Genomic DNA, 26,158 nt, shown 5'->3' on the forward strand with positions numbered 1-26,158 from the left:
TTCTGCGTGAAGAAAAGTAAGTGAGTGAAGGGTACATTAATACGACTTGGCAGAAGTGGATGACGGAGTTTTTAAAGGTGTACTTACTCACACGATCCGCATATGTCAAGTAAAGGAGACGACGGGAAAGTTTCCGCGTAACAAAGCTAAACCGCGACTCTGTATTGCGTCGTTCAAGTAATATACATATGTATAATATTTAGCGTTAATTTTGAAAAGTGCGAACCGGAGGAGGCGTGTGAATTCACTCACGGCGCACAATTGGCGTGAAAGAACTGTGTCAAGGAGGGGGTTTGTTTAAAAGATGAAACAGCTGCTGAGCGTTTGAACTTTAACAGAGGGGAACGAAGAAGCAAGGTGGAGAATTCGGGACTGAAACGTATAACAGGGGTATGTATATACCTACGTATGTATGTATATAAATGTACGCTATATACGTGAAGGTACAACGCAGACAAAGAAAAAACGGTTTTGCGCAGAGGAATCTAGGAGTGAAATCTGGAAAGCTTACGCCATTCCGAAATGGCGAGCCCGGTTGAGAGGGGGGCTGGAGCGTTATAGCGGGGGTGCGATGCCGGGGGTTGGGGGTGAATTTCTCGTCGAGTCGGAATAATCATTAACATAAAGGGAAACTTTTTCATTTCGAAGAAAGGATGTGTAGGTAGGTAGGTGGTTGGTGGGTTGGTTGGTTGGTTGGTTCGTTGGTTGGTTGGCGGGGCAGCCTTCCTTCGCAACGTCGCGGCGCTGAGCGCCGGATTAACCAGAAGCGTTCAACTTTGCATTTTACAGTTTCTGCCCGCTAGATAACACGGCCGCCTTACCTCGCTTCGCAACGCTTCGCTTCCTGGCAGTGAGACAGGAGTTATACCTCAGAGGATTCACCACTTTCGCACAAATAGTTCCTTGGTGAAGGACACGAAGCGGATCTCTCTTGATACGTCATATCCAAGGCATTGAGATACGTTTTAAATTCATCTGAAACGCCTCGTTTCGTCCAATCTTTGGGTTGTCGGTATAGCTAGAGATGCATGCCGAGGAAAAAAATAAATAAAAAAAATTGTATAAAAAATGTAACTGCGTTCATGCATCGGTGAAAATAGCTATTGGAAAATCGTACGTGCATACGAAATACGTAGTGGAAGAGATTCATCTCCATATTGGCGAGGAGCGGGAGGTGAACTGGGTTCGAAAAAGAAAATGAAAAGAAAGGAAAAACGGAAGAAACCAACGAACGAGGGAAAAATAGTCGGAAAGCGCATCCTATAAAGGAAGCTTGTCGGAATAATTCGACGTGCCCTGCATCTTGACCTTCGCGCCGATCGATATCCAACTAGCTCTTAAAATATCAAACCCTCCAGCCGATTCTTCATCCCTTAACTTTCGTTCGTTGGATCCTCTGATTCCGGGATCCGTACATGAACGGTAATTGCTATTTCATTTCTTGTGCAATTAATGGTTCTGCGGCAAGAATCACCGCGCTGCAGAATGTGCCAGGCAACATTGCAGAGGAGAAAGGTAGAAGGTGAGTAGTCAGGTGATACCGCGGGTGAAAAAAGGGAAATAGGAATAAAAATAAAGGCGAGAGAAATAAAAGTACCGAGTGTGAGTAGCAATTCCGCACGGTATCACGTGCTGCAAAAGACAATAAAAGAAAAGGACTTCTTTGCCCGGTTTCAGTGACAGGGATGACAAAGAAGTACAAAAGGAAGAAAAGGAAAAGGGACCAAGGATGGAAGATCGCCTCACACAACTCCCGCCGTCACTGCAGCAACACCAAACCGTGTCACCCATCCTGCCCCGGAAGACAAAGCGCCATACATTTTACAAAACTGCCTCAAGCAAATAAGCTTTACAAATGTGCTATTATCACGAGGAGAAGAATAAGAAGAATAAGAGGAGGTGGAGGAGGAGAAGAAAACAAAACAAAACTGACAAGTCTTCGCGCTTCTTTTTTATTCATTTATATTTAGACGCCACCGCTGCAGCCCTTTCAGACCTTCATCGTGGTTCCGGGTGGTTTGATTCCTTGCGCTGGAGCAAAGCGCGCTCTCTCTCTCCCTCTTTTTCTCTTCTTCTCTTCATCGATCCGGTGGACCCAAAGACGCGTCGCGTCGTGTCGGTTCATTCGCCCCTCGGTGTCGTTTCGGTATTTATTCGCGCCTCAAAGAGCCAGGGGTCAAGGTCAAAACGGATGGTCCAGTGTCACAGAAATGTTTTTTCCACCTCTTTTCTTCTTATTCTTCATTAACTTCTCACTTTTCTCACTAGAATTTCTTCTTCTTATTTCCTTCTCGGTTACACCAAACGCGTGTAACGTTGAAGGAAGACGTGTGAGTATTACCGAGAAATACGTCGTGCACATCGCAACAAACACAGAAGCATACATTCTCAGATTGTTTCTGGGAGCTTCTCGTTTCTCAAAGTGACTCGAGTTTCTCGTATCATTTAACGCCGCTGGTTACCTACCGGCCCACCCTGCAGCCGGAAACAAAGGTGTTGTGTGAAAGTTGTGACAAGACGTTGGTCTATTCTTTTTCTTCTCCTTCTCCGCTTCGTGTTCTTCTTATACCTTGGACCCGTTTAAAGCCGCTTATCGTTCCTCCCCCTCCTTTTCCTTTGTTCTCAATCTCTTCCGTTTTCACCTCCGCAGACGTTCCATGTAAATGACTTCCACTTGCCCATCAACTTTCCGTGCCAACCCACATATTATTTTTCCCTCGACTCCTACCCTCCTTTTCTTTTCGTCAAATCTTCGTCTCTTTCGGTCCCTGTATACGTCTTATACCCCCTGCCACAAGTCGTTGTTATTACGGACTTGATCAGTCCTGCTGTCACTCTGGAGAAAGCAAAGAAAATCTTTCCGAGGGAAAACATGAGAAGCATCTTCTCCGACGGGGAATCCAGTAGCAATGAAGAGGTTCGTTTTTACAAGGAGTTTCGCTTGGAGCACGATCCGACAAAGGAACATGCAGTGGCTAGGATCCTGCTCGAAATGAATTATTGTTTTTTTTTTATCCCGCGAGGAACAATTATTTCTTGCCCAAGGACGCGTGCTCTCCGCGTACAAAGCGAGGCGAATCCTTGCTAGACAAACTTGTTTGCAAGTTACACCAGCTCGGCGCTTATCTGCAGGAGGCTAACCTCCCTTATCAACCTTGGTCGTTTGACCCATTAGCTCGATTGCGGAACCAGGGAAGGGACGAGTTCGATTATTTCGAAAGTTCTGAACGGTCGCAGTCAAACCAGCAGATTTGCTCGTTTCGCCGACTTCGATGCTCTCCGTGGAATCCCTCTGCTTGACGTCCTCAGGGTCCGAACTTGACGTTACAAACAGCAACGTCATTATGACATTCTGTATCAAATAGAAAGAGGGTTGTAACGATATAATGGCAAATTATTGTCAAACCTTATTTATCCCCGGAACGTCAAGGAACAATGTGTTCGACATCCTTAGCTTAGACTTCAGCAACGCTAAGGTGCGCAAATAGGGTGAAATTAGAAGAAACGTTAAAATTTATCCACGTTACGCGTCTACGTATACATTATAGTACAGCCTGGGAGTTGATGGAAACCACTTTGTTAACATCACAACCGACCGAGGTTCCTCTCGCCTAAAGTTAAACTCACTTGTTGTCTCGCTGATGATGAGCAGCAGAGAAACACATAATATACTCTTGCCTTCAGGGCCACATACTAGTCACTCTATATAGAAGATTGAATTTCTCCTCCATAATCAGACGAGGCTAATTGAGCAGTCCGCATTCAAAGCCTAGCAAGGAGCTCATTCATGCGCTGTGAGATAATATCGTAACGCTATGCACCCCGCAAGAAAGTCACGAGGATAAAACCGAATCATTCCGGAGACAGCCAAATTAACGACTGGTCATGAACGACTATTCGTATAGCAAGACTGACTTCCGGCCCAAACTGGACGTCAGTCAGTCGAAATGTAGTGTCACGACCAGACAGGTAACTGAGTGATCATGTTGCACAAAGCTATCCCAACCAGTAATTCAGATAAATACTCACCATTGTTCAACCAGATATGGCGGTACCGTTGCAGTCGCCTTTCACCACCCGAGTGATGATGCAGCGGTCTGCAGCTGTGACTCCAAGTCCAGTCGTGAGTCGAGGTTGATGGACTGTAACAGGATGGAAACGGTACGTGATGATTTTGATCCTTTTCTGAAACGGGTACCTCTCCCGTGAACCAATGAGGATGTATTCGCTAGTATACCCGTAAGACGTCACTTACGGGCGCCCCGCACTTGACAAAATTTCCATCATCATATCGATTTATGCAATCGTGACCCGAGTTTCTAAGTTGAAGCGACGTATAGACAGTCGGGTCGTCGTCGTCCCCTCGGGTGGTCGTAAGCTGTGAAATAAACAGCAGGATAGCTCAGTGGTCGAACCAAAAGGTAACTCGTGCAGAATTCTGTGTCCCGGTTTACGCCGGACGGAGGAGGACGACGACGAGGACATTGTCCGGATTTCGAGTGAAACACCACCATTCCAATTCTCTGCTCTCCTTCTACGTGATATCGCACCGTACCAATCCTGGGCTGTAATGTTGAATGTGTAGGCGAGTAGGTGGGTCGTCATCTTCTCCATCGGCATTCATATTTATCAAGTTCTCCCGACGATGAGTCCCTTCCGTCTTCCGGATCGCGTGCCTGGCCTCGACGGTTGACGGGAAACAAGAGAAGAGGCATCCTAGCTGCGAACGAACCACCGTTCGCGAAATTAAGAGGCCTGGTTCTATTTATTGCCGAGGCTTCCGAAAGACGAATGGTCCCACCGCGAGCTTGAGCGAACGCCTAGCTCCAGCAACAATGGGATCTGGTTCACGTTCTGGGACGAATTCGCAACCAAAGTTCGCAAACTCCTCTCGCGATGTAAACTTTCGTCGATAAAGTGCACCGCTTCTATAACTTACAATGGGGCATCACCTTTCTTCTAAATTGTTATTACGCCGATGGTGGGTACAAAGATCCAAGGAGGTTGATGCCGATATCGTGGTTTTCGCGTGAGGAGACGCCGTTCCAAAGGTTCGTTACGAAGGTGACCTGGGGAAAGTAAATAACCGGTTCTCAAAGGAAAAGAAAAAACTTGTACGGTAAAGATTACTTTCCGCTGATCGTTGTCTGCAGACAGCTGGGTATAACGCAAATAAAATGGCCGAGGGTTCAATCACATGGGAGAGAGAGAGAGAGAGAGTTGGTATATAACCCTGGAAATCTACGTATAAGGGTAGGTATAGTATAATTCGCTCTGACAGTCGGGAGCATCGCGAAGAAATTCGAATTTCAACTGTTTCAACTCGACTGTGAAAATAATTGAATCACACGTTTCAATTCATTCCGCTGCTCCGGGGTAGGCATTTCGGGATTTCGAGCTCCTAGGATTGATCGTCACTACTATATAAGTTTCAAGCGGATTTACCCTGCAGATATCTACAGCTCACGTGAGCATCAATTATAACCCGCGTCTCTGCTCCCGTTTCCCCGTCTCGATTAATTCAGTGCATCTCAGGATTCGATGAAAAGGTATTTGATGAGCGGCGCTTCATGCATGCATGATGAAGATTCGACGAAGTAGCAAGTGGAGCGATGGCGGGTTCAACTTTGTTCGAATGATTCGGTTGGAAAAATTAGGATCAACTTCAGCGCTTCCACGATAATCAAGTTCAATTTGGACGAATTATATCCAGCAGTGTAACGACTCATGTAGCCCTGAAACCCAGCTCTGGCCGAAACCGAATTAACCTAGATCAGACGGAATGGCAATTGCCGTAGTAGAGGAGGAGGGAGGAATTCTTAGGGCACAATTCGTAAGGTTGACAATGCGCAAGCCCACCTTATCGGACTCGGGGATAAACGGAGAGAAGCCATTTTTGGGGCTTTCCGATTTATATACAGAATAAAGCGTTCCGGTGTACCCGGGGCATATTCATACGACCATTCCAACTTCCAACGCACAATCAGATTGACATCTTGATGTCGCCTCTGCAGCGTAATGCCTATCTATATCCTTCCCATACACGCGTAACTATGGAAGACGGTAACGTTTCGGGACGTGCTGATATCTTCACAGAGTGAATATTGAATAGCGGTACACGCACAAAGGACAACGAGGAGTCGTCCTTTGACGAATACAATATGTTTATAGATCTGCTTTTGAGACAGCTGTTCGCCTCGCGAGTCGACACGTGAATCGCAGTGCTTTGACGATAATTAGGCACGTGTCCGTATGTACGAATCCTCATCACCGCTCTCCAACCAGGAACGTAAAGATACCTGCAGGAGCAAATAACACTTGGTACTACGAACGTTCTGACCCAAAGGTTAAATTAATTAAGGAGGACTGTCCAGGACGGGATATTACGGTATATTAACTGCAAGGGACATTTCGCATAAAAACAAGACCCCCGTGCACAGGGATAGATTAAGATTCCACGCAAGTAAGAGGAGTCCATTTCCTATTCGCGGACCGAAGCTTCTTCTTCTTCCCGGTTCCATAGATTTTGTCACTACGATTCGCATCGGTCGAATTCCAGGCGGCGACGGTTTAAGCATTTCAAACAATTCTCTTGTGCCCATTCGGCGCAGCTTGCCGGCGATACTTGAAGTGTAACTTGTACCGTCGGAGCTTCGTGCGATGTGAATCGGAGTGAAAGACAAGTCGCTAGGGTCAGCCTAGTTCCCTATATTTTCATACATATCGAGGAGGAAAACTTGCGGAACTTTTCACCTCTCCGAATGCGATTTTTCCTCCTTAGTGCAACGCTGTGGACTCTCCGGAGTCTCCAGAGTCGCCCGATTATCATGCCGAACATTTCTAACGCGGTGAAAAAGTTTCTCTCTTCGCCCGGTGAGGTGTACGTATACCGTTCTTGCCGCCACTGCTGGGTCGCCTTTATTCTCTCCTTGCAAGGTATATATAAGTCTTCTTTCCAATCGATCCTGACAACTCTGAAGATGATATTGAGGTGAGGATCATCCTTTCTATTCTGTGCTCTCTTTCACCCCTCAAGGACACGGGTCTCGTCAATGTCTCTCAAGGATGGTGATAAAACGAGAGTAAGAAAAAGAAAAGGATATTGAAGCATGAGTGTACACGGACACCCTTCGTTGGTTCTTGTATTGGTTAGACGTGATCGGATGAACCGTGACTGTAAGAAATATGTTTACTTTAAGATTCTTCGATTCTTTCGAACGGAAGTGATGACGGTAATTTATTTGACAAATTTTTTTACAAATTCATCGTACATACCTAAATTATTTTTCAAAATGTACAACAAATGCGTCGATCGTTGCACGCGACTTGATTATCACGGAGACACTGCATCAGCGGAGATTCAATATGTGAGGGAGGACGAGACGGATGAAGAAACGGTCGGTGAATTTTCTCTATCAACCGTGCATAATTATCAAACTTTGCCGACCCTGGGCTGGTGCGAAAAAATTTCATCCCAAGCAAAAAGCCTCTCCCGGATCGGTTGATGGCCTCCGGGAATAGATGTCCGCCTTCTTGCGCCAGCCGATACAAGCGCGACAGGACGAGTTCCGGAAGGGGATGAAATAAAGAAAAAAAAAACCAAAACAAAGAACAGGGGGGAGGAGGGAGAAAAAAAAACAAGGAAACGAGTTGAATATTTAATCGCGAAACAAAGGCGCTCGAATACCCAATTTCGAAGTTTCGGAACTGCAGTTTTCTTGTTGGTGCAGATTAGACGCGATCGATGAGAAGAACGTGATGATTCAAATCGTGAAGGTATGAAATTGGCTACCTCGGTCGAATTTTCAGCAGTTATTTTGGGATAGAAAGCAGTTCGTGAACTTTGAAACAGTTCGTCAACGGTGTTCGCATCAAGCATGAAAACTACAAGAGAAACGAAGAACGATTAAGGATAGAAGTTCCGTAGACTAGTTTGTCTATGAAAAAAGCGTGCAGCGGATGGATAAATTTTTTGCTTCTTTGCACTATAGTCATTTCGAAAATTTAACCTCGGACTGTCTGAGACTTACACCAAATGACTTATTATAGTCTAAAAAAGCTCGACGCCGAAATTTTTCCCGTGCAGTGCAGGGACGTTGGCGCAATCCACCAAGTTTATACCCCCCATTTCACCCACATTCTCAACTATTGCGGTCGTTCTCCGTTTCTCTAGCCTCCGTGGCATCAGGGTTTGGAAATGCCTTATCTACGACCTCGCCCACCTGCCTCCGTCTCTCTCGCACAGACGCCGCGCATGTTTCAGGCATGCGCCCCCGGCCAGGCAGCGTTGCCCAAGCGATGTTAAATCCTGCTCTTTCGCTCGGGGATCGGGTCGAGTCCTGGTTACGGCCACTGCCCGCCTCCGATGACGCACTAGGAAAACATCCTGATCCGGCCGGCTATCCCGGAAAAGGACCCCTATCATCGGCCGTTCCGCGTGGAAATAAATGGTAGCCAGAAGTTAACCTGCCAGTCACGGCTTGGCTCGTGACCCAATTGGCTAGTCACACTTTCGCCTCGGTAAACGAAGACACGCTGCCATCCGAAGGGATGATAATTTGCCGCTTTTGTTAACACGGAACGGGTACATAAGCCCCTTTAAAACCTTGCTCCGTTTTTTGTGTCCTCTTCGACATTTAAACTAGTTTGAATTTTGAGGTGTTTCTCTTCTACGGCGATTCAATATTTATTTTTCCAAGAAGCACGGCCATCTTTTACGTCTACCACGTCTACTACCACCACCACTTTCGACCATGGAATCGTTTTGTCCGACATGACAGAAGCATGATTGAAGTTTCCGTATCAAATTTTTGCTACAAAAGAGTACGGGTTTCCGACCATCCCGAAATACTGGATTCCCCAGGGAAGAAGGAACCCTTACGGGTATAAGATAAGGAACAAGTTGGATCAAGCCTAGCTGTTTCCTGAATGTACCGCGTTCTTCTTTTGTACTCCGAAAACGTAAGACGGAGCAGTAGCTCCAGATTCTATCTCGTCCGGAAAATCATTTGCATCAAGGGTCTTTCTTGTTCATTGCACTGCACGCGATGGTCGAGGGTGGCAAGAGTCTACAGTCCCACGTCACTCGAGGGTGAAAGAAGAGGAGGAAAGTTGGACAGTGACAACACATCCAAGGGAGTGGGATCCTGAGCTTTATCAACATTAACGGAGGGACGGAGAAATCGGAGGACGAGGTGCAGGCGGTAATTGAGTGATTAGCAATTAGCGATACAGACGCTGTTAATCGATCCACGTTAACTCGATTTCGTCCGGCAACCGTTCGCGGCCGCGGTCCTTAACCACTTCCCATTTTGTCAGCCGTCAATTGTTCCCTGAATTGAAACACCGCGAGGCACGAGTCAACCGCAAGCCTAAGTTTCGGAACCACACCTACATTTCCGGAGTCCCGGGGAACCGGCGTGCCCCGTGCATTACCTCCCGTTCCCGATCCTTCGAACCATTCCCACAGGAGTTATACGTCCCGCCTCAAGTCTTCGGCCCGCTGCGTTTTCCGAGCTGGCACATTGACCGAGCCTTATAATACACTCGCAAACTTTAATCAAAATAGTCTTCCATGTAATTCAAAATTCCACGTGCGAAATTTTTTCACCGCTCATTACCTGCTTGTTTCATTAACCTCTGCACGCCATTCGAATATTCTTCTTACCCCTGTGTTTTGAAAGCTTTAAAAATACTTTGGAAAATTTTTTTTGTCGATAATTTACGCACAAAATTGATACCAAGTTCGGTCAACGAGTTGTCGTTGTTTTTATTTTTATTATATTAGTCAAAAGTTCGAATCCAAATCCAATTCATTACGTAACGGATATTCCACATCCATCTACCGTCGGTATTTTGCCCTCGCGAAAATCACGCATCGTCTGGTATCAGTATATAGGTTTCAAAAATCGGTGGAGGGTGAAATTTTTGTCGCCGCGTCACTTTTCGCGTACGTGGCTCGTTTCCCTGATGGGTTTTAAATCGTTTGGAAACTTTTATCGTGAACTTCTATGTACGTATATGAAAAGTGTATACCGTCAATCTCTGCGCAGACGGAACAGGAAAGTTGATCGTTTCGAAAGTAGTAAGAATCTCAGATCGAGTACGCGATATTTGATTCGTCGTACGGCCAATAAATTATCAGAGAAAAAGCAGAATCTACAGTTCCATAAAAGCGGTGAACGAACACCATTTTTCTTTTTTTTTTTTTTTTTTAAATTTTTGTTCTCTTTGTTCACGCTGTTTTTTAGTCGCCACTTTTATTATACGCCGAGATATTTAACCGAATTGGCAAGCCTTTCAACTTTATATACGGGTCGGTCGCTCCGTATCCATATTATGTCTGGAAGTGCTGCGGCGTTTCAGTCGACCAGATTTTTCTAGCGATTGCTGGACAACCGCTTCGCGGGAAAATTTAGGAAAACAAAGGATACAAGGGGATGGACGGAAGGAAGCAAGTTACGCGGTATAATGCAGGTATCATGTACCTACCTGATACTTGATGTACAATTATACCCACCCACCTGCATGCACGCTCACTGTTATAACCAACTGCACGACATAACTGATGCATGGAATAAATTAACTCCTCATGTATCTCGGTATGTTTGCACCGAATACACCCCAGTGATTTGTTCCGTTCGAAAGTTTCTCACCTGCAACTGACAATTCGAAATTACCGACGTTGCAAGATAAAATTTCACGCTCTCTGATTGTCGTCCTCGAGTTTCAACGCTTGAGAGTTATTATAGTTTCTTGTTTAGCTGCGACACTTGTGTGTAATAATTATGTGGGGAGAATATTCGAATGTGCTATCTTCCTTCATGCACGCGTTGCAAATTGTGATAATCAAAGAATTTCTTTATTTTCATTATTCACGTTTGGCAAAAGTTCAAGCAAATGTATGCAATATTTCATCGACCAAAACACAATTTAGAAATTCCTTTTATCGCAAGCCCGGGAGAATAGATTGTGAAAAAAATTTACAGCTAGGAGTGAAACAATTCTTGTTTACCGTCGGTAAAATACAAACACGCTGTATTATATCTGTATTGAGTGAATAATATAACGAGCCAAAAATCGTACGAAATGTTCAAAAACTGGGTGAAATGTGGCTTCGAATTATCTACAAGCATATCGAACGGCTACAAATCATGCAAATATGAAAAGCCGAACAGGCTGCGAGAAAATTTCCGATAAATGTAACTTTTGAAACGAAAGTTACCACAGCGTATTAAACGGGCAACATAATTAAGAATCGGCGACGTGCATTAAATGAATAAACTAGCAGTACCGATAGAAAAGATTCATGAATTTTAAATTGTTTATTACTTCACTGGCTTACAGAGAAGAACAATTTAAATCATTCGTTTTTATTTTCCATATCAAACAAAGTTGAAGCAGGTTATCAGAACGGTTGAATAGAATACCGTGTGACAGTAAAGCTTCGATTGATTGTTTTTTCCATTAATCGATTAATCGACGATTTCGGTTAGTGGTTTTTCCGATTTTGAAACGATTTTGATTAATCAAAGTTGCCCCATGATAATTTTGCAGGTAAATCGATATACAAATCGAATCCGTCTGTTAATCAATTAATCGAAAACGCGATCAATCAAAAACTTCAATAATTCGATCAATCGATTAATCGACAAAAAAAAAAAAAAAAATGATTAATCACAGACACAGCACTAGTCCCTGGCTATTTCAAAAAGCGTATAATTTTGTAAGTCGTCATTTGATAACGACCGAAATAAATATACAAACCAAAAGTTAGTTTTTCGGTACACCTGAAAAGCAGACACCTTTACAACCATCAAACTGCCCGGGTGTGAAGATACTAGAAGCTGCACAGTTTCTCGTGGATCACCTTGAGAGACGAACTGTGATCAAAAATCAAAACAATGGGACACGACGGGCGAAAATAAAAGCGTAAACAAGCCGGGGCCGCAGGGCGATATGTATATCAACGAAGTACGAAGAGTCGTATCGTCTACGGTTTCCAAGAGATGCGGCAAGGGTTTGCCGCTGGGTTGTTTCGACGCGCTGCACCCTGTGTACATTTCCTCGTCATCCCCGAAAGTCGCGGGCAGCAGTCACAGCGTCCCGTCCGGGCCGTTGCGCGGGCTTCTACGTCGAGGTCGCGAGGTACGCCCACTCTTGCGTACCGCCGTCAGGCGGCAGCCTTCAGTAGTGCCGGGTGCCTCGACGCGATAACACCTCACCGAGCTGCGATTCCCTCTCCTTCTCTATCGAGAGAGAGAGAGAGAGAGAGAGTGAGAGAGAGACACGGGACCCGCCCACCCCTGCAAAGTCCGAATCGCGGCCCTACGCGTCCGCATTTCAAGTCCCGCGTCGCGACGCGCGTCGAGCGATTATCGCCCCGCGCGCTCGTCTTGCCGCTGACACGTAACGTCGTCGCTGACACCGCGGAGTGATTTTCGGCGAGCGAGGTTGCGCCTCTCGGTTATACTCGCCGCGTCTATGCCGCGAGATTCTTTCTTGTTTCTTGCTTGTTTCATCTTTTTTTCCAACACCGACGCTGACGCCGCTACGCTGTGTTGTTCTCAAGTGAATTATCGCCCAAGCTGCCTGCACTTCGTAATCACGGAATTTTCGATCGGTACGTTACCGATGAGGATATAAAAACAAATGAAAACAAACAAACTCGCCGACGAGGCTCGTCGCGATGTATATAATTGAGCTTGAAATACGTGTTGTGAACGGTACGACTAAACCGATTACCAAAAGTGTTGCTGATCCTGTGACATTATTCAACTGTGAAGTGTAAATATTTTTTGTTTTTCTTTTCTTTGTTCCTATGTGCGTGCAGGTTTCGACGAAAGGAGGGAAGGTGCGGCTCTGTATACTTATGCACAAGTGAATATCCGCGGTCACGGGATTTTAATCAAACGTCGGAGCGGATTTCGAAACCATTTACGAACGAGTCCGAAACTCGGTTAAAGTTCGGCTTGTGAGTACGGTACAAAACTTGTCGAGCGGGGCTCTTGATCCAAAACCTTGAAAATGTCGATGCCAATCATCGCTTATCTCCTCCTCTTCGGGGTCGTCTGTCTACCCGGCTCTCACACATCGGCGGCAAAAGGTGAGTGACACCAATTCATCCTTGCTGCAAAGTTTATGCACAAACTTTTCTACCACTTCTCAAGGTACATACCAGCGTACCGAATTATTTTCCCGCGGATTCTTTTCTTATATCCCCGTCCTTCCGACTTTCTGTTTACGTCTATGGTCACTCGGTCGTGCAAAACAGCGCCGGTATAAAAACGAAATTGCGGTTCGTGCGGAATAAATATTCCTCCGACGTTACGATATTGTTATCGGTGATAAAGAAGTGCGGAAAAATTGTGTGAAAATGGTACGGTGAACAACGCCCTTCTGTTACGATCGTAAACTATACAACGAGACGGGGTTTCCACACCTGCTTCGTTGCTTTTTGAAATTCGAACGCCAGGGTTCGTGGGGCGTTGTGCCATTCGCTGCGAGACGCTGCTCCGCGGTTCCGGTGACTTCAATTTGCTGGAAACACAATTTTTTACCCTCCTTCTTCTATCCATTTGGTACTTTTTCTCACTTTTCGTTGTCGATTTTTCAAATCTCGCATGTCGAGTTGAAAACTGTTTTAAGAGATAATTTATAGGATCAGTGAAACACGAAACAGGAGATGCATCTGCGTTCATTCGAAATTTTATAAGCCAATTTCGGTGAAAAGAATCTCTGGGAAAATATTTTTTACAATCCGTTCAGTTTGAATTGAATGGATATTTGAGCGAAGGAGAGCACACAATTTTGTATTCACTTGAATTCAGATTTGAAACCGTACCTACAAAACTTCTGATCTTTAATTAAACCTCTAATTGAACCCGAATAAATTGAAAGTATGGAACCGTGTTCGAATTCATCTGTTTCCCGCCTGACCTATCTGTGTGCGCAATTAATTTATCTTCACACACGTTAGTACGTATTTAAAAGAAAAAGGGAAAGGCGTAGGGCGCACGTTAAACGGATTACTTGAAAGACTACGCGAGTGGCTCGTGTATCAAGAGATGCAGGCGTAACTCGTGTCGAGTGGGTCGTCGAATGTGGGGGGGGGATAAGCTTAAGGTATTTTAATTAATCGTTTAATTAGGCCCCGGACCCGACACTCCGGTATCCGAACCTGCAGTCGCATAATTGATCAGAGTGTCCCACGAGCGGACGAACGGACGTGGCGGGTGGCGACCTTTGAAGGGTCGAAATCCGGAAGGCCAGTCAGAGAGAAAAGTCGAGAGCCTCAGCGCGAAGTTGGTCCACCGATAGGGGGGCGTGGTCGATCCTTCAGGACCTCCGCCTGCTGCTCTCTGCTACATTTAAGGATCTATCCGACCCACAGTCAGCTCGAAAATATGCCGGAACAAAAACATGACCGAACAATGGTTCAAAAAATCAAACTACGTCGAGTAAAATAAGCGTACAGTGAGAAAAATTTTCATTTGTTACAGTAACTAGAAAAATTCAGTAAACAGGTATCGTTAAAAAAAACAGTTTGAATATCGTTGGTATTGCGACAAACGAGGTGCGCGTAAACATTTTGCGCTATTGTCGACACTTTTTTTGGTTATTGCAACGCAAAATCAGTTTCTGAGGTTTACTCTACTTTTTTAGTTAAACAAAGCTGTATTGCCGTCTTTCTTTTTTGTCTTTGTTGAAAAATTCGTGCCGTTCGTACCTGTTTTGACGAACGATAAATTGTTTTATTCTCAACCGGTAGACCGTTGCCGCTCCGATTGTGAATATTTTCAAAATCATTATTGTAGAAAAACTGTTGGACACAGCCGTATGCTATCGATATGTGTAGAGAAAACTTTCGGAAACAACTTTTCTCTAACTGTAGGAATTTAATCAGTGTGCTATCCCATTCCCACTTGGTTTATAAATATCATTATATCTCGAAAACTGTTGGTCTGGTTTTAACGAAACATAGTCTAACACTTGACCAGACGCTGTAGCTATCCACAAAAAAAAAAAAAAAATGAAAATCGGTTTCGAAGTTCCGGAGTTATAAGGGAAAATGGGTCGGAAAATGACGGATGTTGAAATTTGAAATTCCGGACTTGACAATATTCTTCTCTATCACCGGGACTTTTTTTTGAGCATCGCAAAACCGGATTAACTCAAGTAAGACTTGTACCGATCTTTTGTTTCGTCATGTTTTTCTTTCCTGGAATTTTTTTACCCGACTGTACGTCCCGTACATCCTTAACCCTGGGTCCGGGCGCCTCGAATATACGTTTGTGCCGAACCTTCGACGTGGGAAACCTCGCTGCTTGACTCAGGTGCGAGAAGGCCACGCCTCGATTTGAAATTACAATTTAAAAGAAAAAGAAAAATAAGAAGCAACGAGCGAGAAAATCGGATTCAAGGAACCGTAATATGATATTTCCTAATTTTGCCAATTTTTTTTCGTACCCTGCATCACCTGCGGCAGATCGATTCACATTTCACACGTACTCGACGGATAATTTGTGTCAGGTAATGGTCACGGTAATTGGATTGGCTTGTTGCCTCGGAAAGCCAATTTGTAAACGGTGGAGTAACTTAAATCGAGTCGATTGCGTTGGAATTATTTGTTAAATTCAGAAGTTGGAATTACATGGTTGAAACTTTTCTTCACCGTTCTCCGGCACACGATTATTTACGCGTGTTCGTAACGCGAATCGGTTGGCATAATTCATACATAGATCGAACTCTGCGGTCGAAAACTGGGTCATTTTAGTTGGACACTAAAAGCTGATAAATAAATGAATAAATCAAATAGCTTTGCATTAAATCGTATGTTTAACATACCCCACAATCCAGGTCACTGGTTTAAATCCGGAATATAAGATTAGCGGAATATTGTGAACGTTATTTGAGTATACTTTCAGAGCGAACCTGAAGCAAAAAAACGGTAAAACTTTTGTAAACTTGCGAGACAAGGCCTTTCTTAAATTACCGATATTAAACCTTGTTTATCGCATTAAACCGTGTGCGGTTACTTAAAGCTGACAATTTTTTCTCCCCTGCATTTTTGAAATTCAATTTACCCGTTTAGAACGCTGATGCTTCTTCCATTTTCCAGTTTTTCAACGGATCTAAGTTGGAAGAATTAAACTAAACACCGGTGCCTTGTTAATGGTATTTATTTAACCAAGTTTTATGCGACCGATCGATAACGAAGAATGGAATTGTCGAGAATAATTCATTTACTTTTAACGCGGACGGTACGCGGTAATTTTCAACAAAAACCTGCAACGCGACGCTTTTGCAAAAAATGAAGAAAAAATAATAATAATTGCTCAACGGAAACCTGACTTGGTTTTAATTTGTGCTGTTTTATTTCTTCAACGTGCGATCAAAGAGTTCATTTTGAAATTTAATATTTTCAAACGGCTATACGTATAACGTGCTCGAACTATGGATAGGTATATTATACAGGCATATTAATAGCGGACCATGCAAGTTTTGATCCGAGGAAAGTATCTTTTTTTTTCAAACGACAAAGCTGTCGGTTATTTTCAACTTCGTAAGGCTTTAATACTAGTTATTTTTATAGATTTTTTTTTCCGTCCCGCTCGCTCATTTGCTTAAAATGTGATGTGATTCGTTTTCGGGTAACTGATTGGAATACTTATTTTCAAAAAAACTAGAACAACGATTGTTTCGGATGTGAATGAAGGCGGGAATTAAAAAAATAAAAAATTGTTTTTTTAAATTCGAGTATTAAAATTTTCAATGTGGCATTTAAAGCGCACCTTTAATTATGTCACAACTCGTGGTCAATTTTTCCAACACGTCTCTGCTAATATTAATCACGTTACAAAATGGGTTCAAATCTTTGCCCCGGATGTAAAGTATTAGTCGTTAAGTGGCTCGTTTGAAGTTTTCAATAAGCCATCGAGCATCGGAAAAAGCAGGTCAAGACGGTATTGTGAATAAGTTTCTATTCATTGCTATACCCACTGCCGAAGAATAGAGTGAAATCAAATCAAGTAGTACACAATAGAAAAATCTCCGCAGGTGCAATTTTATATCTGGTAAAATAATTTCATCCGAATACGAATGTGAATCTGTGCATCCGTTGTGTAGCGCTTAAAAACACTTTGAAAAGCGTTATTTTCCGTCCGTTTAACAAACAAGCCGAACACAAATTGAAACAAATTGCAACGAAACAATGGACAATCATTTGTATACGTTCCCGTCAAGAAGGCAAAAAAAAAAAAAAAAAGCAGCCGGGGAAAAACACGGAGAAAAAACATTACAAAAAGTAAAAATAAAAATAAAATAAAATAAAAAAACAAGCCGCGCTCTTCGCTCCGCTCCACTTTTCTTCTTTTCGCCCGCAGCGAACTGAGTTCGATATTAACAATATACCTATTCGGTATGATTCGCGGGTTTGCTCAAGTCCGACATCCGTGGATATCCTGCGATACTATGTGCAGAGCTTTCGAGAGAGAGGAGAGAGAGTGGCACAATCATGAATAGAATGTGTGCACATCGATCGATCCATTCCCATATAGCATTATACACACACACACACGCGCACATATTCAGTTGTACCTATTTTATTTGCCAATGTCCGAATCGCCGAATGGATCGGCACGCTTTTACATGGGGAATGCCATAGAAACCCAACCAACGGCTGACCCTCACGATTTTTGATTTGTGTCAAAATTTTCTCAGCAATTGTCCCAACTTTGAAACGGTATCCTGAATTTTTTCAGATTTTCTTCTAACCAACCGATTGATTATTTATAAATATTTTGATAGTGATTTTGAAAAGGAAGTTTTTTTTAAGATTTTCGAAAACTTGTCAAAAACTAGGTTTTCTTTTACAAGATATCCAAGGCCGGACCGATTTCCAAAGGATTCTAAATAGTTCTATTTTATTAATTACAACATTTCGAGACCGGTTTCATCGTGAAGTTTACAAAAATCGCTCCGTAATTGAAGCGGTCTAGAAATGTTCTAAGTGAAAAATAGAAGTTTTGAGAATTTCTTGGGAATTTTCAGACCGTTTAAACGATTTTTGAGTTGATTAAGAAAATTGAAAGTACTAAAACAAAAAAAAAATGGGGAAAAAATGGTTCTAAAATGTTTGGAATAGAAAATACAGTTTCTGAGAATTTTAAAAAAGGTTCTTTTCAAAATCACTTTAAATATTAATAAATAACTAGCCGTTGCCCGCGACTTCGTTCCCGGCATGCGTTGCAATCCAACTCAAAGAAAGAAAGTGTTTAGAAAACAAACGAACTGCTGTTAAACTATATGAAATACACAAATTTGTTGAAACCACTCGTACGCCACCTATTTATATATTAAAAACTCGTTAATTTTTATATAAATAAATGGAGCAGTCGAAGAAAAAGGTTTGTTTCAGAGTTGGGATAGGTGCGGAAATTTTTTTAAACAAAATCGAAAAGGTTAGGGTCAGACGTTGGTCAGGTTCGCATGGAACTCACCACATATTAGGAAAAACTAGCGATAATGTTGTCTTTCATAACGAATCATTTTGGCGAATATTCGAGAATTAAGATACGTCGGAGATCATTCGAAACACCCTCGCGTTTATATATACCAGTAAGTTTTGATACCCGGCACTGAAGAACTTTGACGATCATGAGTAGATAATTATCAGGCTCGAGTTGTACACCTTCGAACAAGCGTGCAAACATCATTGCAGTTGGGAAATGTGTGTTTGGTGTATATCCGTTTTCGTCATATTCATGATCGCGAGCAGTTGAAGTTTCCAGTTATAGGTATCCATGCAGTACTGAAGGAGAGCGAAGGTGTACATATCGAGTCCGAGAATCTGGCCAAGTGCGATTAGACCACGAGAATAGTTCGCTATCACGATACTGCCGTCTCAGATGGAACCGTGCATTGCACCCGCCCATCTCCGGAGCTTGCAATGTGCACGATGCGAAACTGCGAAACTGTAGGTATCTAATTTCACCTTGGAGTCCAGTACGCTTGTAGCGTTGAGGTGAATTTCACAAGCCGAGAGAGAGATTTTGTTTGGGGTTAGTGTTCCCTGAGTTAACGTCCGTAGTCTTACTCATTATATCTACCTCGTCCAACACCGTGATAATGATTTACGTCATGCGGATTCACCTAGCGGGATGTGCTTGAAACGATTTTGTTACACAACGGACGAAGTGAGATTTTGCGATGCCATAAGCGCCAAACCCATGTCGATGACGCGTTTCGTAACATCATTGATCGGATTCCAACAACTCTGTATGGTCCTGGTTGCGTGATGTTTATCGTGCAGAGAGTGGTTGGATTGATTAGCGAATGTGCTGCGAGTTTACGTCCGAGTAGGTAAGACCAATTTTCGGGGGCTTCAAATTGAAACCTACGCTCGTACTCACATGTCAACCCTCAAATGGTAAAAATTACTAACCCGTTGATGGGTTGATTTAAACCGTGTGCAACAGGGCGTGTACAGCTGGCTGTATACACTTGCATAGGTACACTGTATGTACGTAGATACATGGTATCCTCTCGCCGACTCCGGCTACCGTGACAAACGTTAATTGGGGTGTGTCGATTCATGGAAAATGCATGTAGCCAGGGTTTTCATTTTTCAATTTTGACATTTTCACGCTCTTTTGAACCCCCCTAATACCTGTTTTGCATATCGTTCGGACAGTTTTGCGCCTCTCGCGGTAAACCCTGCGTCCACACATTCGTCTCCCCCCTTCGCGGCCTTTTCATAGCTACACATCGATATCCACACTCACGTGAAACGAAATCACGGGGAGACTTTTTCCATGTTCATCCTCTCCTCACTGAACAACGAAGGCAGCGGTAAACGCTTGCTTCTGTAATCATCGAAATCTTTGGGAGTATTCACGGTCATCGACGTTCTGGTGTCACGCAGTCTCGGATTTTCGATCGATTTGCTACCAAGTCTGGTATTTCGAAGAGACACGCCTCTTCGGATACTTTATAAATATTAAACCGTCAATCAGATTTGTAAGGTAGATTACCGGTTTGACCACCTCAGTGCCAGTTTTGGTCATCGTTTTATTCAGCTATTGCTTTATTCATTGAGCGTCATCTCGAAGCTCATGGCCACAAATGGTGCAGAGGTGCTTTGACGTCTACGTAAACATTAGTTCTCGAACAACGAAGTTTAGCAGGTATTGAATGAACCTGGTCAACACTTGCTCCAAGTCGAATTTTAGTCGTGTTATGCGTAATTGAAGAGATTGAAAGTCCAGTAAATGATCACAAAATTATATAACGAGGTGGGCAAGAATCGTCCAGTGACCGCAAATGTTGCACCCGCATTTGTCTGGTGATCGGAATTGATTGAACCAATATCCGTGGTTTTCCAACTCCCATGAAAAGGAAGCCGACTATCATAGAGAGAATATAATTTGTGTACTCGGAGAATCGGTGATAAACTCATGGAACCATTTGGTCAGATTAGAGGTAGTTGAAAAAACAGAAAAGAGGTTTGACGATCGTTTCGTGAAGAGTTTGGGACCTTGGTATGTCTTGAAAGTGGTGCAAGGTGGAAACTAGCCTCATCGTTCGGTTGAACAGTTCTTCTAGCACGGTGTATGTACGTGTCTATCAGCTAATCGGGATAAGAAGAACGTCACCTAACCCGGTTGGAATAATGAAAGGATTCCGAAACGGTTGGTGATTCTCTGTTATAATGGTGGCTAGGTGAGGAGAGGAGGCGTAAAGGGAAAGGGTTGCCGAATTGAGGTTTGAGAAAAGGAACCGGGGAGAGACGAAGAAGTGTAAGAAGAAGAAGACGTGGACAGTCGGGGAAAATAGATTCGCGGGTACGTGGCTCGAGTCGGAAAGGGTCCTTCTTCACTCGTAAGTTAGGAGTGCCGTGCGAGGGAGTTAATTGTTCTGGCTTCCCGGTAGGGCCACTTGGAACATCTTCTTCCTCTCGCTCTCTATGGGCCGAGCTGGGGCGAAAAGGAGGAGAGGCAGGTCCTTTGATTTACCAGCCTCCCAAAGATGGCCCGTCGTTGACCGCGATAAGCGGATAAAGTCCTCTTCTCCCGAAGAGAGGAGGATGAGGATGAGGATGAGGATGAGGATGAGGATGAGGATGAGGACGAGGACGAGGATGAGGGGGTAGAGATAGCTGGGCAGAAAATCGATTTCATCCCTTGGTGACCCTGCCCCCCCATCTTCTGTCACAGTCACGGTGTTTGGTAAGGCAACCCCTGAGACGTTACGGGGGTTCCACCATTCAAAATCACTGACCTTCCAAGCCTTCCTGACGCTCGAATATTTCACTCTATTCGATCTCTTCCCGTCTGCTTTTATATATTGGAACCCCTTTACACTTGATTCTGCATCATCCGTTCCGCAGTTTTCAATTTCTTTACTACACTTCCCTTCGTCACAAATCTTACCACTTACGAGTCTACAGTCACTACCCGAAATTTCGGTTTTACGCTCACACTTCAAGAGAAGCGATGTCGAAAATTTAACAATTCAAATGTTGTTGAAACATTTGACCGTATTCATGTGATTGATTTTCACTATTCTTATCGATGATTTGACCTTAGTTACTTCTCGCAATGCGATTCAAGCTTTGCATCTGGTACCATACTCTTGTGCCAACTAATAATCCCAATTATCATCGCTGATTTTACAACCCTTTGTTCGCACAGTAAAAATTGAGGTTAGAAATCAACTACCCAAGAAGAATAAGAAGAAGAAGCAGAAGCGGTAGAATAGAACCCAATGATTTGAATCATTGCACAACGAAGAGCGATTTCAGCTCGAAGGTTTTCGAAACCAGATCGCTGAAATTGTTCCCAGCGGCACATTCACGTCGGGCAATTCTCTCTCTATCTCTCTGCATAAATTCGAATTCAAATTCAAATTCAAATTCAAATTCAAATTACTTCTGGAAGAAAAAATTTCGTCCCAAGCGATTGATTGATGGACCGATCCATCGGGCTTTCTCGCACGTGAATTCTAGCCATGGATAGGTTGAATTCCTTGTACGGTGACGTACTTCTGGACAAACTTGTGTGTGCGTGGCAGCAAACGCCTCGAGTCTTTTCCACGTGGCCATAACGTCACACCGAAGTCGTTATCGCTTCACGGGTTTACGGGTTTCGCAATTATTACTGGTAAATTATTCGCGGACGCTAGTTAAGTGAGCGATTTTTTACCCCGAATATGGGGAACACTCATGGATAAGTTTTACGCTCGTTTTTTCCCAACCCTTTTCTTTTGAGGAAGAGGTTGCTTGGTTGAAAATTGAAGCTTTTTATTAATTTCCGGTACGAAACATAGTCGATAATTTAACTATTTATCAGATCATTAAATCGATAGTAAATATCTTGTAATAAAATCATCACCGGATTATTAATTTTGGATGAATCGGTATGGGTAAGAAAAATCCCACGGTTAAACCTGTTTCACAATCGTGCGGATCTCTGGCGAATAAAATAATCTCCTCACGTATCGATTGACAATCTATAATTGTGCATTGAGGGATATAGAATAAATATTAAAGCAAAAAAAAAAAAAAATAAATAAAAGTGCGGTACTCGATATCTATATCGAGTAGGAAATGATTTCGGATGGTGGGAAACGAAGGAGAAGATTAAAAAAAGAAGAAGGAGAACAAGGAAAAGGAAAAAAACCGCAAAGAGAGGAGAAAAAGCCAAGACTGAAATGGAAAAAAAAAAAAAATATGATGCCTCATCCCAAATTAAAAGGCCGAATACGGTAGAGCCGAGTGTAAGCCAACTTATAGGGAATACGAAAAATAGGGAGGAAGGAGAAAAACGCAAGGAATAAGGGAGAGGAAAGAAAGATCCTCTTAACAAAGTCATCAATGTGTTCCGGCTGACGGGATCTTTTCTATACGACAAAGTTCGGTAGGTCGGGAAATATAGGGGGAGAAAATGCGACGTGAAGGGTGGGGGGGTGAAAGAAGAACCTGCAAGTAGACGCGTCCTTCCCGGGTGCAAAACTCTGGTTTTTCTTCTTTCTTATACACCGGAGAAGACCCGATTTCTCATCATTTTTCCCAGACACGCATTATTTTACCGCAGTTTATCACCATTTCCTCCTTCTCAGCGTTCCTTCTTTCGTTCGTTCGCTGGTTTCGCTTTCGACACGAGGTGGTCGCGCCCTCTTCCTTTTTCCCCTTATTTTTGTCCTTTTTTTTTTCTTTCGAAGGGCGTAGCACGCCCCGTCTCTCTCTCTCTCTCTCCCTCCCTCTCACTTTTTTTCGTCTGGCGTTTTGGCAACCATACTGGAGAAAAAATTTCATTCTCTAATTGTTAATGGAAAAATTCTTTCACTGAAATTAGTGTCGTTACAAACAGTAGCGATTTGAATGTCGTTGGTATTACGAGAAAATCGTGTCGCATGCGTGTAAACAATTTAGTTTGATCATAATGTCATCAGACAAAAGCAAACTTTATAAGTAGTGAATAAAGATTTTGGCTACTGTTCGATGTACGGAATCAAAAATTATTTATTTAAATCAAACATATTTTTTTATCACTCTTTTTTCGTTGAGACGTGTTATTCGATCGTTATGCACGCTTCTACGGCTCTATCTAGCGATTGTTTGAACGGAACCTATTGACAAAAATTCACGTGATCGATCATCACCGTATCCTGAAATTTCCACCGCTCGGTGTTTTTGCTCAATGCGATCATCCGTGCGGCTTTTCTACACAGGATACATCGGCAGGACGATTTAATTAACGGCTTTTATGCCCGCGGTTGCAGCACGGCATCGAATCGCCCCAACATCCGGAATGTTTTTGATGCGAGGTGGGGCGGTGAGGGGGTTAGAGAGGGGGGGGGGGGGGGGACGCCTTAACGAAGGGTTCCTAGTAATTTACATCTCTTCCTAACGTGTCGGTGTGCCTCCCGCAAAGCAATTTTTCCCAATTACCGGCAACTGGAGCACGTAATGCTCAGGTGCGCAGGAGTTGGTTTCGTGGCTTTGGCGGGGGCGGCGGCGAGGGGCGGGGGTGGGTGGTCAGGTACCACCGGTATTAAACTTGTCATTAAAACTCTTTGCTCGACAAAATTTTTACCCCTCCGGACTATTTTTACCCCGCGCTTATTCTAACCAACCTTTGTACCTACGGTATTGCCGGAGCGATATTCTTTCTCATTTTTATCAAAGCACGGTGGAGGTGAAAAATTTGAAAGGATTTGGAGATGGAAGGGTTGCAATATCGTATATTCAAAAGACGCGAAAAATTGTTTGACGAAATTTTTTTCGAACGTGGATAATTCAAGTATACCAAAGTCAAAGTGTAGAATCGATTATGTATACTGAAAATTTTCAAAGTATTCAAATCGTAACTGATAACTGATATATTTCTTGTTCATTCGGACGGTTTTGTATTATGAATTTTTCTATTTTGACCTTTCTATGTTTTCAGTTTTCTAGCTTTCAAGAATAGGGTGAAATTCTACAGCAATCAGTCCCACAGAGAGAATTTTCTACTACAGACTCGTTTGTTAGATATTTTTCGATAAACAGTTTTTTTCGAAACGCATTAAAAAATCCAGATATACATATATATATATACACATATATATATATATATATATATAAAACTCGTAGTGTAGAAAGGTTGTATAAAAAAATCGACGTGGAAAATCTGAAAAAATCTGATATATTTTTATCTAATAACGAAGATTCTATCTTACGGCTTTCTGTATTTTGTACCTTTCTAGATTTAACTTTTCTGTACTTCAACCTTTAGCGTTCTGAAAATTCTTTAAAAATAGATTCTTCGTCAATTCATAATTCGACTTTGTGAAATGTCCTTTTTATCAAATATTTCTACATCTTCAACTCCACCTTAATGGCTGGACGTGCGGTCAGGCTGTAAAAAAAAATTTTTCACCCAAGTTCCCGCGAAAGTTGCAGTATCGCAAATGTCACGTGATAAATGTATGTGATTTATGATACCTCGATTGCTTTCACCCGATGCATGTCACGCGTACAGTCTAGTAAAAAAACAAAATAAAACAAACAAAATCAAAAACAAAGAAAAATAACGAAACTGCCGAATCGGACATAAAATGATGGATAGCGCTGCAATCATTCTTAATATACCGAGAAAAGTTTCTATGAATAGGTGACTGAAACTATATTTTGTATCGCAATGAGTAGCGAGTTTTACAAAATAATAAAAAAAAAAAAATCCCTGTAGAATACAAAGGGAGAGAAAAAAAATATACATGCTTTTTCGCAAGCTTGTAGAGTAGTAGAAAAAATGTATGCCGTTTTTTTTTTTGTTTTTTTTTTTGCATCCATTACTCTATTCGTAATCACTATCAGCGGGTTATCAACGTGTATTAGTTATCGCGGATCGGTCCGTTGCCTCTGTTTACACGCGTGGCACGAGAAGGGAGGGAATGAAAATGAAAGGATGAGAAAGAACTGAAAACAAACTAATTTTCTTATAACTGTGCGAGAGTAAAGAAATGAGGGTGACAATAAATAAAAAAAAAAAATACAAAAAAACAAGAAAAAAAAAAAATAGTATAACGCGCAAAGAGGGATGAAGAAAGAGAATCTTTTGTCGTAAGAGAAGATTTTCTTAATAACGCGTTCCAATGTACCCAGGAAGAGGAAGCGGATGGAGACGTCGAGTTGGTGTATAAGGTATATCATCGCTACACCGCTATGCGTGCAAAAGTTGGGATGAGGGAAAAGCTAGCTGACTGAGATGGAATGACGCAATTAGTGCCGACTAGATTCCCTGAATGGTTGGCGTGGCTGGGCGTCTCTTCTTGAATGAGGGAGTTGACAGCTCTCCCTGTCAAGATAAGGATGGAAAATACAGGATTACTTGAGAGAGTGGCTCGCGTGAAGATTTTCACGTTTATGAAATCTCGGGATGAATCGCGATGTTCGAGTTTGGGGGTTGAAGGGAAGGAATAGAAGAAAGAGGAAGAATAAGAATAAGAAGAAGAAAATGGCCGAGGATTTTTCTCCCTTAATATTTCATCACCTTTGCACCCCTGATACACTTTGTAATACTTGTTATCAAACTCTGTTTTATCGTTTTATTTTTTTTTCTTGGGTATTCAAATTTCCCGTCCGAGAACGGAGATAAAGAATCGTGACCGAAACGTG

The 26,158-nt window shown here is 42.9% G+C and overlaps 1 protein-coding gene across 2 annotated transcripts in view; it reads left to right on the forward strand.

Moving 5' to 3' along the window:
* Positions 1 to 12,209: 12,209 nt before the first annotated feature.
* Positions 12,210 to 26,158, forward strand: part of LOC124219293 (nectin-1-like) — a 111,441-nt gene continuing 97,492 nt past the window's right edge. The window contains exons 1-2 of one of the 2 annotated variants that reach the window (XM_046626641.2): positions 12,210 to 12,622; positions 12,833 to 13,105. In XM_046626641.2, the coding sequence (XP_046482597.1) occupies positions 13,027 to 13,105 (79 nt within the window). In that variant the 5' untranslated portion in view covers positions 12,210 to 12,622; positions 12,833 to 13,026. Of the gene's footprint in view, positions 13,106 to 26,158 lie in introns of both variants that reach the window. The other variant, XM_046626640.2, reaches the window with a different exon arrangement.

The sequence above is a fragment of the Neodiprion pinetum genome, chromosome 5 (assembly GCF_021155775.2).
Source record: "Neodiprion pinetum isolate iyNeoPine1 chromosome 5, iyNeoPine1.2, whole genome shotgun sequence".
NCBI classification, from domain to species: Eukaryota; Metazoa; Arthropoda; class Insecta; order Hymenoptera; family Diprionidae; genus Neodiprion; species Neodiprion pinetum.